Here is a 15,417-nt window from a genome sequence, read left to right as displayed (position 1 = left end):
ACATACACTGGGTTTCTTTCATTTTTCTCTCTAATATTGTCAACCTGAAATGAGCCACGGGCACGGACTCTCCACAGTGAAGTTGCTTTGGGGCTAGCAGGGTGTTGTAGCCTGGGCTGTGTGTGCAGGGTCAGACTGTAGGTGCCTCCGGGGGCTTGGAGCAGAGGAGAGATTTTAAAACCAAAAAGCAGACATTTACGTAAGCTGTCTAGAAACAAAGACCCTTGGGGACAGAGGCTTGTTGCGGGGGTTGGGGGAGCACAGTAAGTCGGCTTGTTGTCAGGCAGGTGTCCCTGATCTGGAGTGCTGTGGTTTGGAGAGACTCCTGCCTTGTTACCATCCTAGGCACTCGTGTGGGAGGGCCCCTCCTTCATGGCTATGCAAATTAACCTGCTCTAGTCACTTTTGTTTGTTTGTTTGTTTTTTATTTTATTGTTTTTGAGGCGGAGTCTGGCTTTCACCCAGGCTGGAGTACAGTGGCGCGATCTCGGCTCACTGCAAGCTCCGCCTCCCGGGTTCACGCCATTCTCCTGCCTCAGCCTCCCAAGTAGCTGGGACTACAGGTGTCCGCCACCTCGCCCGGCTAATTTTTTGTATTTTTAGTAGAGACGGGGTTTCACTGTGTTAGCCCGGGTGGTCTTGATCTCCTGACCTCGTGATCCGCCTGCCTCGGCCTCTCAAGTGCTGGGATTATAGACGTGAGCCACCGCGCCCGGCCTCTAGTCACTTTTTAACTTGCCCCGGCTGCCTTCCCAGGTCCGCACACACTGGCTGGCCTCCTCCTATCCTGTTGCTCCCCTGCCTCACGCAGGATCTGCCGGGTTCTGCTGAGGTAGCTTCCATTTGCAGGAGCACCTGGGTGTGTCTGATGATGTTTTGCTGTTTTCGCAGCGCTGCCCCAGACAGCCTTGTGTGTATCGGTCTGCTCACCGCAGCTGCTCCTTCCTGTGTCCTGTGCACACGCATGCTGCTCCCGGTTCACTTGCTGACCCAGATGCTTGTCAGCTGAGTCCTGTTATGTGGTGGAAGTAGAGACGGGGCTTCACCATGTTGGCCAGGCTCTGTGCTCTTCTTCTTAACACCAGGTTATTTCCCTGAAACCAGGGTCCTGTGGTGGTCAGGCTTCCCAGACTCCACCGTGGTTTTTGGAGACTCCTGGTGCCTGGAGTACAGCGGGTGCTCCCTGGCGGCCACGCTGTCCTCTGGGCAGGACTGAGAGTATAGTTTGGGAAGCACCTTAACCCATAACCACATCGAACGCTAAAACAAAGAGATTCGAAACTGAGTTATTTTGTGGCCTTGGTGTATCTTTTCCTGCTGTGCTTCACTGGATGGATCTGTGTTTTGGGCCCTGGGGCTCTGGGCTTCCCACCAGATGTCTTTTTAAATGGCCACCTTTAATGGCCTTTTTAAATGGCCTTTTAGGTCGGTTTACTCTCTTGGAAGAAAAATTTGCATAAGTCATTACATAAAGAGTTACTTGAAAAAACTTTCCACACTGTGTGCAAATTTGAGACGATGGGGAAATAAAGTGCATGCGAGAAGTTTGGATGTGCTTGGAAGGTTTAACTTTTCATCCAGGTTTTCCTCCCCAAGAGGACACACACAGGCGCAGAGAGCTGGCCCCTGAGTGCCCGCTGTCTCTGCTGAAGATAATGGAGCCATTTCTGGCAGTTTGTCCTCATTATCAAAATCAGCCTGCGGAGTTTTCCGAGTTCGCATTTACGGAGGAGCAGAGTGGAACTGCACTTGCCGCTCTGCTGTCTCATCTTTCAGGCTGTTCTGGGAGGAGGTGGGCAGGGGGTTGCTGCACGGAGCTCTGAAATGGACTGTAAGAGGCACTCAGAGAATCTGGGGAGAGGCCCCGGCTTTGAGGACAGCTGGGTCCCCGCAGAACCCTCATCTGCGTTTTGCTTTTAGTGAGATGATATTTCCTGGGGAAGCAGAGCTTGCTAGATTATTTGCTAACTCCCTCCGAGTGCGTGAGCTCATTTATAGAAGGGCAGATTCCTCTGACCAGAGTCTTTGCGCTCCTTGGAGCCACGTTACTGTGGCTGGTTACAGAGGAGCTGGGCGGGCCAAGTGGGCACTGCCCAGGAGGTGGTTGGACTGGGAGCTGTGCCCGCCGGGCTGGGCAGTTGGATCCTCTGAGGGTTGAGGGCTCCCTCTGGCCTTGCCCCCACTGCCTTCCACCCACCCACAGGCCCTTAGCAGAGTCTCCACCAGATCCCGCAGATAGGGAAGCACCTCCTTGGATGGGTTCTGAGAGCTGCTGGGAGAGGCACGCGGCGGGGATTGGCTCGATGGTCGCGCAGCTCTGGTGTTAGGGCGGTGCTTTCTGGATTTGTTTCTCCTTGGTCAACAGCGTTTTCTTTGTTTTTGTTTTGTTGGGATTCAGAGCGGAACAGGAAGTGACTGGGCAGTCTCTATCCAGAGCGCCCAGCGTTTGACGTCACAGGCCTCTGTGCTGTGTGCTTGGTCCGTAGGTCCCGTGGGTGCCGGCCCGTGCTGTGAGCTGCAGGAATTCAGGATTCCAGGACATACAGGAGATTTGTTTGCCCAACCTTCATGGCAGCAGAGGCCACAGGAGAGGGAGGGAAGGCGAGCTGCTGGGCCCAAGATGTGGGCTACATGGGGGTGACAGGAGGTGGGACAGGGCCATGGGGGAGCCTGATTTCTCCGGAGGTCTGGGTTATCCTGGAAGTCCAGTGGGGAGTGGTGGTGTCTGCTGCAGTGGAGATTCCTGTCACCGTGAAGGAGGCTGTCATGAGCCAGGCGGGGACAGGACATGGGCTGGAGTCTGGGCTGTGGGCCTCAGGGAAGCCAGGCAGATGACTCAGTGCATGGGGCTCCCACCCTGGCCTCTGAGTGGGCAGAGGTGGCCCCGTCAGGATGGGCTTAGGGTCTGGCTTGGTGGTATCATGGCAGGCAAAGGCAGGTGGCGGTGTATGTGAAATACCGTAAGAAGCCTGGTGGGTTTCAGAGACTCCAATGATGCTGGTGCTTCCTCCTGCTGAGGTGCAGGGGCTGAGTGCTCTGGGGCTGCTGGGCCATGAGGTGTCCATGTGGCCTGGGGAGGGGTTGCAGAAGCAGCACAAATGCCAGCTAGGGTGAGGTGGGGCTGGGCAGGTACAGGTGGCCCTGAGATGAGGCTGCTGGCTCTGTGGGCAGCCCCTGGATGCTTGGGAGGCAGCCATGGCCTCATAAAGGGCAAAGGCTGTTCTCAGTCCCTGGCTCCAGGGGGACCACATGAAGGGCTGGCCTTGCCTCCCCAGGTGGGCCTCCCAGTGTTACCGGGCCCGCATGGAGAATCCTCAGCAGGACCTGGACGACAGCTTGTGCTTAGTGGGCGTTTGCGAGGCTGCGAGCCAGGTTGGCAGCTCCTGCTCAGGAGCTTCTCAGTTAACAAGACAGCCTGAGTCAGGGAGCTGCAAGACCAGGGCAGCCTCAGACCCCAGCTCTTCTGGGCAGGGAAGATGCAAAGATGACAGGTGAGGAGAAGTGCGTTAGGGAGCGCCAGGCACTCCGTGCTGTGAGACCTCCTGGCCTCGGAAGAACAAGGGATGCATACCACGAGGACGAGGCCGGCTGCACCCCCTCTCCTGGCTGCTGGTGCATGCCAAGGCTCTAGACAGACAGCGACACTTTTGGGTGGCACTGTCACTGCTGTTGATCCTGAGCAGTAACCAGCGGCCGCCCCGTTACAGACAAGGTGGTAAGGCCTGTGGAGACCTGACTGCCTGGGGTCCAGGGGCCCACCGCCCCCCACACAGGCTGACACATTCCCTCTCTTACCCCACTGTGCTTCCTCCTAGGCCTGCCAGCGCCAGCACCTCGAGGTCTCGCTGCCCTGCAGGACTCGCCTGTGGGACCAGGGGTAAGTCCAGGCCCCCCACGGCCTCCTTCAGAATTCCAGAGTCAATTACTTGCAAGAAAACCCTCTGTCTCCGCTTCAGCACAGTTGCTCCCTGCGTGCTTCTGTGTGGCTGGGGAGGATTGCTGGCGGCGGCGGGGTGTCCCCTCCTGCCCTGTCTGTGCAGCCTGTCCCTGATGTTCTGACTCCCAGTGCGGGCTTTTAGTGGGGCTGCTGCTCGCAACCCCTATGTTGCTGTATAGGGCATCTCCACATCTCCCTGGCAGTTACATCTCATGGTGGCAGCTCTTTCAGGACTGGATGGCCTTCGCTTTTTCTGAGAGACACCGAGGTGTGGTCCTCACCCTCTTTGCTCTCCCGGACTAACTCCACCAGGAGCGGTGCCTGGCAGCTATTGGTGTCCAGGGCACCCGCCAGGCACAAATGCTGGTGGAGACTGGCACTGCTCTGAGAACCACGAGCTGCTGGCAGCTGCATGTCCGACGGCGCAGATCCCTGTGGCGCTGGAACTTCCTGGGTGGGAGGAGAGGCTCCTTCCTGCTGGGCCGTTGCCCGCCGGCGGTCTGAGCTGAGCTCCTGCTTGGCTGCCATTCTGGAGTCCTGAGACTCCCGTGGCGCTCACCTGTGGCTCCAGGCTGGCCTTGGCTGTGTGAGTTCGAGTGAGGTCAGATGTGGCTTGTTCCTGCTGATGACTTTGTCTGCCAGCATCACCCTCAGAATTGACTTTCTAGAAAAGTTGACTAATTCAGTATCCAAGGCTGTCTCCAGGAAGCAGCTTTAGTGTGTCATCTGCAGTGGGAAACCAGATCACGAATGAAAAATACTGGATTCACCTAAAGGCACGAGTCTGTGGACGGCCTCCTGGGCTTCCCTGCTGGCCCAACCTGGCATTTTCCCTGGAGCAGTTTCTCTGTGACCCTGAGTGGTCACAATACCTTGTGGGGTCTGAGGGAAGCTGAGCCGGCCCCAAAGATCTCCTCTGCTCCCTGAAGATGCTGCTACGGTCCCCTGGGGATGCTTCATGCACCCCACCCCCCATTCGTTCCTCAGTGCCTCTTCATACATTGGGGCCTCTCTGCCAGCACCTGGTGTGGGCCAGCCATCATTGCTGACAGTGAATGTCTCGGATGCTGGCTGTGTGTACTGGAGTTAGAGTCCAGGTTTGAGATCCATGTCTTCAGTAGTGCCTGGGCCCCCAGCCCTCGGCATCAAGGTGGTCATTGCCTTAACAGGGAGGTTTGTTCGATAGGAGTGCAGGTGGCTAGAATCGGCAGGGCCTTGGAGGTGCTCAGTCCAGTGCTGGCAAGGGACAGAGAGGCACAGGCCAGGCTGCCCCTGTAGCTGGAGATGCTTTCTCCTTTCTTGCTTGTTTTCCTTGTTAATAATATTCTTATTCAAATATTATGATCTGGGGTAGATCATGGAATCACCTCTCTGTTGTTAAATAAAGGAACTTGAGAAGTGGTGCCAGGTTCCAGAGCTGCCCTGGCCGGGAGGCTGCAGCCATCACTCCCTTCCGTGGCTGGATCCAGGGCTGCCCCGTTCCCCGGTGTGGCTAGTGCATGCTGGGAGCTTTGTGGATGGACTGGCAAGTTTCTGAGCCCCTCACCTGTGCTTTCTTTCCTTCCAGTTGTCGATTTCCCAGCTGGCGGCCTCCCCGCGGTCCCCGACTCAGCACTGCGTGGCCAGGCCTACTTCACAGCTGCCCCATGGCTCTCAGGCCTCCCCGACTCAGGCAGTAAGTGCCGCCCACCTCCCGCCTCGCCTTCCACCAAGGAGTGGCTCCACAGCTCCTCACTTCGGGTTTGTGCTGTGCTGGTCCTCAGTTAGGTGGCAGAGACCTTGCGGGTTCCCTGGGATGTGGGTTGGGCGGGGGTTATTGCTTACTCTGAGGCCTCAGACAGTTGCCACCATTCTGTCTTGGAGACCAAAGAAGAATGTGGCCCGTGAGTTCTTCATGCCACGGCACTTGATTCAGATTGTGATCTACCCACGAAAACAAAGCTGAGCTGTCCCTAGGTCTGTACATGAAAGTAAAAGGAAGGTGTGGCTGGATCTGTAGACAGAGGCTGAGACAGGCACCCAGTACCCCGGGACCCTCCTTGCTGTCAGCAGCTAAAGGAGGTGAGTGGAGCCCCCCCATCCTGTTTTCAGGGTGCACTCCTGCCCGTGTTGCCACCAGCCCTGGGGAATTCCTGTGGAGTTTGGTTTCCAAAGTCAGCTGGTTCACCCGCAAACCGCATCTCTGGTCTTAACTGGAGTTATGTTGAGGAAAAATAGTTTCTTTTAATTCCTTGTTTGAAAACACTCCTAGCACCATGAGTCTCTGCTGCCTTATCTCTAGCATCTCTGGGGCTCGTGTGTTTGTGAAGAGCTTGCCTAGCTTTTTATTACTGGTGCCTGAGACATGATGTGAGGGTGATCTGGTTTCCTCTGGCCTGGAACAGAAAGCCTGGGAATGAAGCTTGAGAGAGCACATTCCCAACTCCCAAGCCAGCTCCTCGCTGAGAGGCCTGCCTCGGCCTTGAAGGGGAGTAGAGGTGGAATACGAGTGAATGACAGGAAGGTTCAGGGGCTGTGAGGACAAAAGACTGTCCAAACACACCAGCCAGGGGCTCGGTGCCACGGTTTATCTTGGAGTGTTGAGGAAGCTTCATCGTTCTATTCTATAAACATATTTTGATGTGAATTTCCCATCTCAGGTGTCAGATGTCTCCCACGGTCCTGACCTGCTCATAAAATTAGGATTCCTTCCTCACTGCTTCTCAACTCACAAATTGGGTTGCTACATGAAATATAGGATGCCCAGTTAAATTTGGACTTCAGGTAAACAACAAATAATTTTTTGGTATAAGTATGTCCCAAATATTGCAGGGAACATACTTATACTAAAATTATTTGTTGTTTACCTGAAATTCAAGTGTAATTGAACCTTCTGTATTTTTATTTGCTAGAGCTGGCAATCCTCCAGAGGCAATTCATCAATGAATCCCCTTAGATCTGGGCACCGTTGGTTGTTAGGAGTTGGGGTCCTTGGTGGCCTCACTCGAAAGCCCTCGTTTTGTTCAGCAGGAGTTCCTGTTGGAGGGCGGTATCTCCCACCTGGAAGCTGACCTGAGCCAGACCTGCCTGGTCCCGGAAACCTCCATCGCCGAACAGTTACAGGAGCTGCCGTTCACGCCTTTGCATGCACCTATTGTTGCGGGAACACAGACCAGGAGGTGAGGTGTTGTTGCGGGAACACAGACCAGGAGGTGAGGTGGTGTTGTTGCGGGAACACAGACCAGGAGGTGAGGTGGTGGTGTTGTTGCGGGAACACAGACCCGGAGGTGAGGTGGTGGTGTTGTTGCGGGAACACAGACCCGGAGGTGAGGTGGTGGTGGTGTTGCGGGAACACAGACCCGGAGGTGAGGTGGTGGTGTTGCGGGAACACAGACCAGGAGGTGAGGTGGTGGTGTTGCGGGAACACAGACCAGGAGGTGAGGTGGTGTTGTTGTTGCGGGAACACAGACCCGGAGGTGAGGTGGTGTGGTGTTGTTGCGGGAACACAGACCCGGAGGTGAGGTGGTGGTGTTGCGGGAACACAGACCAGGAGGTGAGGTGGTGGTATTGCGGGAACACAGACCCGGAGGTGAGGTGGTGGTTGTGTTGCGGGAACACAGACCAGGAGGTGAGGTGTTGTTGCGGGAACACAGACCCGGAGGTGAGGTGTTGTTGCGGGAACACAGACCCGGAGGTGAGGTGGTGTTGTTGCGGGAACACAGACCCGGAGGTGAGGTGGTGTTGTTGCGGGAACACAGACCAGGAGGTGAGGTGGTGGTGTTGCGGGAACACAGACCCGGAGGTGAGGTGGTGTTGTTGCGGGAACACAGACCCGGAGGTGAGGTGGTGTTGTTGCGGGAACACAGACCAGGAGGTGAGGTGTTGTTGCGGGAACACAGACCAGGAGGTGAGGTGTTGTTGCGGGAACACAGACCCGGAGGTGAGGTGTTGTTGCGGGAACACAGACCCGGAGGTGAGGTGTTGTTGCGGGAACACAGACCCGGAGGTGAGGTGGTGGTGTTGCGGGAACACAGACCCGGAGGTGAGGTGTGTTGTTGCGGGAACACAGACCCGGAGGTGAGGTGGTGGTGTTGCGGGAACACAGACCCGGAGGTGAGGTGGTGTTGTTGCGGGAACACAGACCCGGAGGTGAGGTGGTGTTGTTGCGGGAACACAGACCAGGAGGTGAGGTGTTGTTGCGGGAACACAGACCAGGAGGTGAGGTGTTGTTGCGGGAACACAGACCCGGAGGTGAGGTGTTGTTGTTGCGGGAACACAGACCCGGAGGTGAGGTGGTGTTGTTGCGGGAACACAGACCCGGAGGTGAGGTGGTGTTGTTGCGGGAACACAGACCCGGAGGTGAGGTGTTGTTGCGGGAACACAGACCCGGAGGTGAGGTGGTGGTGTTGTCGCGGGAACACAGACCCGGAGGTGAGGTGCTGTTGTTGTGGGAACACAGACCAGGAGGTGAGGTGGTGTTGTGGCGGGAACACAGACCCGGAGGTGAGGTGGTGTTGTTGCGGGAAGACAGACCCGGAGGTGAGGTGGTGGTGTTGTTGCGGGAAGACAGACCCGGAGAGGTGAGGTGGTGTTGTTGCGGGAAGACAGACCCGGAGGTGAGGTGGTGTTGTTGCGGGAACACAGACCCGGAGGTGAGGTGGTGTTGTGGCGGGAACACAGACCCGGAGGTGAGGTGGTGTTGTGGCGGGAACACAGACCCGGAGGTGAGGTGGTGTTGTTGCGGGAACACAGACCCGGAGGTGAGGTGGTGGTGTTGCGGGAACACAGACCCGGAGGTGAGGTGTTGTTGTTGCGGGAACACAGACCCGGAGGTGAGGTGTTGTTGTTGCGGGAACACAGACCCGGAGGTGAGGTGTTGTTGTTGCGGGAACACAGACCCGGAGGTGAGGTGGTGGTGTTGCGGGAACACAGACCTGGAGGTGAGGTGGTGTTGTTGCGGGAACACAGACCCGGTGTTGTTGCGGGTGACCCGGAGGTGAGGTGGTGTTGCGGGAACACAGACCCGGAGGTGAGGTGTTGTTGTTGCGGGAACACAGACCCGGAGGTGAGGTGTTGTTGTTGCGGGAACACAGACCAGGAGGTGAGGTGTGGGTCTGGGTGGGATGGAGCCAGGCACGTGCTGTGTCGTCAGACTGTTGGACCTTGTGAACACCAGGCGTTCCACAGGGAGGTGCATCAAATGGGTCCCCCTTTCCCGGGAGGCTGCCTGAGGAGTCTCTGTGTCTCAGCTCTGCAGGGCAGCCCTCGAGAGCCTCTATGGTGCTCCTGCAGTCCTCCGGCTTTCCCGAGATTCTGGATGCCAATAAACAGCCAGCTGAGGCCATCAACCCTACAGACCCCGTGACGTTTAACCCTCAGAAGGAGGAATCGGATTGTCTACAAAGCAACGAGATGGTGCTACAGTTTCTTGCCTTTAGCAGGTAAATGCTTGAATATTCTGTGTTACTCATCTGGCTTTCACATTTCCTGTGTTGAAGAGAAACTTTGCTGAGATTCTGACCTGGCAGAACTGTCTGTGCTCGGGTCTTAGTAGATTCGGGAGTGCCATCTGTTTTTATCTTATCTTGGCTAGGACCCACCCATGGCATGCTAAATGCTGTGAAAGCTGCCTTGCCCCATCTTTTGTGGTCCTTCATTAAAATGTGGATGGTGTGTTGTCCAGCTCTTAGATCTTATTGTAGCTCCGAAGGCAGCTTCTCTAGCCGAGAGTGTCCTTATACTCGAGAGTGCTGCTGTCTGGCCGGCTTGCTGAGAGCACAGCAAAGCGGTTCCGTTGGTGACCGTGGCAGCCTCTTTACTGTTGCCCCAGCAACTAAGGTGCCTGGACCATCCCCTTATGCGAATGCACATCAGACCCCTCAGGTTCTGTGCCATGGATACTCGATTAACCCAGAGCTGTTGTTGGATTCAGAGTGGCCCAGGACTGCCGAGGAACGTCATGGCCAAAGACTGTGTATTTCACCTTCCAGTTCTACCGCTTCCCACCCGCAACAACGCCACGACTGCAGCTGGTCCAGCTGGATGAGGCCGGCCAGCCCGGCTCCGGTGCCCTGACCCACATCCTCGTGCCTGTGAGCAGAGACGGCACCTTTGATGCCGGTGAGTACTCATGTGCGTGGCAGAGGTGAGACATTCTGTACTGAGTTGTGTGTGTAAATTGTCAATGTTATGAAAGTGGTACTATGAAAAGTTTAAAACATATACAACATTAGAATAACACGGTGAACCCGTGCAGCAGACACTCAGCCCCAGTAGCTCTTAGCTACCTCCCAACCCAGCGTCCTCCCCCAAGCCAGGGTTGTTTTGAAGCAAATCCCAGACATTACAGGATTTCATGTATGAATATTTCCTTATGTATATCTAAAAAATTAAGAATTCTTATTGAAAAACATAATTGGTATTTCCCACCTAAAATAGTAACTCCTAATACCATCAAGTATCTGGCCAATGTTACAATTTTGCTAGTAACCTCATAACATTTTTTTCAGTTTGTCCAGAAATAAGGTCCATACTGGTGGTGGAGCAGTGTGGCTCTTCAGTCTGTCTGCAGTTGCTGTCGCTGTGCCTGTCTCTGTTGTTTCTTTTTTATGTATTTGTTGAAGAAGCCACGTTGTACTGTAGAGCATCCACCTCACAGTCTGGATTTTGTTTTTGCATCCTAGTGGTAACATAAAGGTGTTGTTCTGTCCCCTCTTTACCTGTCAATTGGGAGTTAGATCCAGATGCGTGATTAGACACTTGGTTTTGTTTTTGGTTTTGGCAAGAATTCTTTGTAGCGGGTGATGTTTGTGCCACCCCCTTCACCTCTGCTGCGCCCTTGGCGAATGCTTACTTCTTTTTATGTTGCACCAGCAGCCATTATGCCCACTGCTGTGTCATTTGTGCAGTGGTGACGTTCTGTTTCTAGAACACCTCCCTTGTTCGTTAGCTGGGATGCTTCCAAAACAAGAAACTTCCCGACATCAACTTTTTGCTTACATTGAGATGCGGTTTGTATAGGAAAGGCTGGATAATACTTGATTCTTGCCTTTATTTGCCAGTTTCTGAAGTAATTACATGATTCCCTGGCATCCTTCAAGGATGGGGACCAATGACTTTTTTTTTCTTCAGGTGTCATTGTAAACTAATAAATTAAAGCTACATTGAATAGAAACACACCTGACATGTTGGTATTTTTATTGATGGTCAGTTTCCCCATCTTGGTTAGTGACACAACTCATAAGGGACCCAGCTGGGGTCTCAAACACTGCTGCCTCTCGAGGTAGAAAGTGGCAGGTGGGAAAAGTGATGTTGAAGTACTGACCTCAAATGGAAGTAGCCTAACAATGGCACCTGACAATAGAGACACAAAACAAATGCAGCGCTAGGGATCGAGGAGGCTGTTAAACAATAACCAAGAAAGTAATTCACTAGGAAAAGAAACAGTTCTGAATCCGCGAACTTCTAACATACGTAACCTCAAGATAGAAAGGAGAACTTGATGGACTTATAAGGAGAAATCGGCAAAACCCCACAATCATGGGAGATCTAGACATACTTCTCAGTAGATTGATGATCAAACAGAAATAAATTAATAAGGATATTATAAAATACAGTTTAAAAAGGTGATCTGAGAAAACCTGTATACCCCATTTAGAGAATATGCATTATTTTAAAGCATACTTTGAAACTTAGAAAAACGGATCATCATTCATATATTTATTTTTAGCTCACCAAGTAGGCATCCCCTATACTGAGAGAATTGGTATAAAATCTAATTTTATAACTTTCTCTGGTCATAATTCCACAAGATCAGAAGTCAGTCACTCCCTCCCCTACAACCACTCTGAACTGCTTTTTTTTTTTTAATTTTAAAACATGCTTCTAATTATTCCATGGGTCAATGAAGACCTCAAATAGAAATGCCTAATTATTTAAAACTGAATGACAAAATAATATTGCATATCAAAACTTAGGAGATGCAAGTAAAATTGTAAATACAGGGGAATTTACAGTTTTAAATGCCTGTGTTGGTGAGGAAGAAAAGTACACTTTCAGATATTGTTTTAATTGTTCAACTTAAGAAGTTTGGGGGGAGAAAAGACAGAACAAACCCAATAAAAGTAGAAGGAAAAAAATTTGATGAGTGTAAATGCTCAGAAGACAAAACAATAGAACAGCTCAGCCGAACAGTTGGGCACCAGGGTCACCAGGTACAACAGGGCATGCTTCTTGTTTCTTGTCCATGGGCACAGTCAATCAAGAGAGGCAGATGGTGGAGATGAAAATATCACTATCTTGATCATGCATTTATTCATGATAAAGAGGGTGTAGGACTTGGTCTGAGAGCCAGCTGTGCCCACTGGTGCCAGCCCCCAATGTGGATAGCCTTTGATGCAGGTGGAAGTTGGCCAGACAGCAGCGGGCTTTGCACCTGGGGTGAGCCCTCGCCTCTCTGCATGCCTGGAAGCACATCTCGGACTGTGGGCAGATCTGAAAAGAAGAGAGTGGGGAGGAGGAGTGAGCAGCCTAGTTAGTTAGCTCAGTTAGTCTGTTCCCCATCCCCAGTCAGTTGAGCTGCTCTCGCCCTGAGAGGCATGGGGGCTGGGCAGAGAGAGGCCACAGGAGGCTCCTTTGCATGGAGGTGTGAAGCCAGGGAAGGGCATGCTCCTACAACATTTCCGTGCTCCTACAACATTTCCGGGGTTTGGTTTTCTCAACTCATTGGCCTTCATCATTACTAAACCAGGGGTATGGCCTTTGTCTTTGCGGGGAGGGGCCTGGTCACCACCAGGGCGGTTCCAACCTTCCTGAATCACTTCAACTAAGCCAACCACCTTTCCTTTTTCAATTCTCCGGAGGCCTTCGGTAGGCAGTCCAACTAATGTCCCCAGAAGGCTGTAAAATGGATTGGATTAATGCATTGCTCTCAAGGCTCCTCTGTACCCACTGCTGAAGACTCATTCCCTACTCTGTTTCCCATTCCAAATTCCATCCAGTCATTTCATCCAGCACAGCTCATCAGAGGCTCTGCAGTGAAGTTAAATGATAGCATTGAGATCGCTCAATAAAAAAGGCCAACCACTTAGAGATGCTTCTGACTTGAATATAAACCCCTTTCCATGATGAATTTCCCAGAGAGGAATTAAAGTCCCCAAATTAAATTTCCTTGCAGGTTGAAGTCCAAAGAAATGAAACTCCAAAATCAAATTTTCTTGTCATTATGAATTAAAATTCAAAGTCCAAAATTCTTAAGTTGAAGTCCAAAAAAACCCCACCCGACTGATTTCCATTTCTTACGTAGCTGAGTCTCTGCCTGGGCAGGTCTGGGCTTCCTTCAGCAGCCGCAGCTTGCGGGAGGGTTCTCCCTGGACGGGCGCGGTTCCCTAGGGCCTTGGGAGTTGCATCAGTTCAGGACTGAGCCTCTCATAAGCCTCACTTAAAAGATATTTGTTGTTGTTGTTGTTGAACTATATAACATGCATATGGTAAAGAGCACAGATTGCCAGTGCATGGTTCTATTATTTTAAAAAATTAATAATTTTATGTTTTTAGATCGGTTTTAGGTTTACAGAAAAATTGAGTAGCTGGTACAGAGAGTTCCCATAGGACCTCCCCCTCCAAGAGTTTCCCCTATTATTAACATTTTGCGTTGGTGTGACATGTTCTGTTTTCAGGTTTTTTTTTTCTTTTTTTTTGAGACGGGATCTTACTCTGTCACCCAGGCCGGAGTCCAGTGGCGCAATCATGGCTCACTGCAACCCCTACCTCCTGGGCTCAAACAGTCCTCCCACCTCAGCCCCCACGTAGCTGGGACCACAGGCATGCACCACCGTGCCCAACTAATGCTTTTTTGTAGTTTTTATAGAGATGGGGTTTTGCCATGTTGGCCAGGCTGGTGTTGAACTCCTTGGCTCGAGTGATCCTCCTGCCTCAGCCTCCCAAAGTGCTGAGATGTCAGATGTGAGCCACCATACCTGCTGTGTGACACATTTGTTACAATTGATGAACCAGTATTAAAAAGTATTATGAACTAAACTCATAGTTTACGCTAAAGTTCATTCTGCATTATACAGTCTGTGATTTTTGACAAATACATGACATCGTGGATCCACCATGATGGATCATACGGAATAGCTTCATCACCCTCCACCCCCCTGCGCCCCACCTATTCAGCCCTCCCCTCCTCTCCGGGCACTGCTGTTCTTTTGATTGTTTCCATGTTGCCTCTTCCAGAACGTCATACAACTGGTATCATAGTTCGCAGCTTTTCAAAACTGGTTTCTTCCAGCACTGTGCATTTAAAGTTCCTCCATGGCTTTTTATGTCTCGCTCAGTCATTTCTTGGATTGCTGAATGACACCTCATTGCACGTACGTGCCACAGCCTATTTTTCCATTCACCTCTTGAAGGGCATCTTGGTAGTTTACAGTTTTTGGCAATTTTGAATAAAGCTGTTAGAAACATTTGTGTACGGGGTTTTGTGTGTACATAATGTTTCAACTCACAGGTAAATACCAAGGAGTGTGGTTGCTGGATCATGTGGTAAGAGTATGTTTAGTTTTGTTAGGAATCACCATACTGTCTTCCAAAGTGGCTGGGCCTTTTTGCGTTCCCACCAGCAGTGAATGAGGGTTCTGGTTGCTCCGTATCCTCACCAGCATTTGGTCTTGTCAGTGGTTGTGATTTTAGCCGCTCTAGCAGGCCGTACAGTGGTGTCTTGTTGTTGTAATTTGCAGTTCTCTAGTGACATATGATGTGGAGCATCTTCTCATGCTTATTTGCCTTCTGTACATCTTCCTTCATGAGATTTCTGCTCAGATACCTGAACGGATGTCTGTATACATTTTGGATGCAAGTCCATTATCAGATACATATTCTGCAAATGTTTTTTCCCGATCTATGGCTTGTCTTTTTATTCTCTTACCAGTATGTTTGGCAGAGTGAAGTTTTTCATTTTAATGAAGTCCAGCTCATTAGTTATTTCTCTTATGGATTGTGCATGGGTTGTATCTGAAAAGCCATCTCTGAGGTCACCTAGATTTTGTTCTGTGTTATCTCCTAGGAGTTGTATAGTTTTGTGGTTCACATTTAGGTCTGTGATCCATTTTGAGCTAATTTTTATAAAAGGTACAAATTTTACCAAGTGAACACATCTGCGTAACCACCTCCCAGCCCGGAAGGGGCTCTGGAACAGGATGCAGAGGCCTCCCTCACCCCAGTCCTTCACCTCCCCCAAGGGATCCACCCTTCTGAATTCCGCCACCGTAGATCAATTTTGCCCCCTTTTTTGGACTTTGGTGGGATCATGTTTTATGTTCTGTTTTGAATCCCACTTCTTTTGCTGGCCTCTTGTCTGTGAGGTCCCTGTTGTGTCTATAGCAGTAGCATTTCCATTTTCCTGGCTGTAGAGAAACCCAATGTCTGGTGATTCTGTGATACTTCTCCATTCAAATAGGCAATGGAATGGTTCTAGTTTTTGGCTCTTTTGCGTAATGCTG

General features: G+C 51.7%; 1 protein-coding gene across 10 annotated transcripts in view; it reads left to right on the top strand.

Moving 5' to 3' along the window:
• Positions 1-15,417, top strand: part of NPHP4 (nephrocystin 4) — a 136,527-nt gene that overhangs the window by 86,175 nt on the left and 34,935 nt on the right. For 8 of the 10 annotated variants that reach the window (XM_050806846.1, XM_050806904.1, XM_050806979.1 and 5 more), the window contains 5 exons: positions 3,816-3,877; positions 5,505-5,612; positions 6,944-7,095; positions 9,166-9,357; positions 9,849-10,036. In XM_050806846.1, coding sequence (XP_050662803.1) covers positions 3,816-3,877; positions 5,505-5,612; positions 6,944-7,095; positions 9,166-9,357; positions 9,849-10,036 — 702 coding nt within the window. The remainder of the gene's footprint in view (positions 1-3,815; positions 3,878-5,504; positions 5,613-6,943; positions 7,096-9,165; positions 9,358-9,848; positions 10,037-15,417) is intronic. The other 2 variants (XM_050807075.1, XM_050807482.1) reach the window with 2 other exon arrangements.

The sequence above is a fragment of the Macaca thibetana genome, chromosome 1 (genome assembly GCF_024542745.1).
Source record: "Macaca thibetana thibetana isolate TM-01 chromosome 1, ASM2454274v1, whole genome shotgun sequence".
Taxonomy (NCBI): Eukaryota; Metazoa; Chordata; class Mammalia; order Primates; family Cercopithecidae; genus Macaca; species Macaca thibetana.
This window is presented reverse-complemented; position numbering and strand designations above follow the sequence as displayed.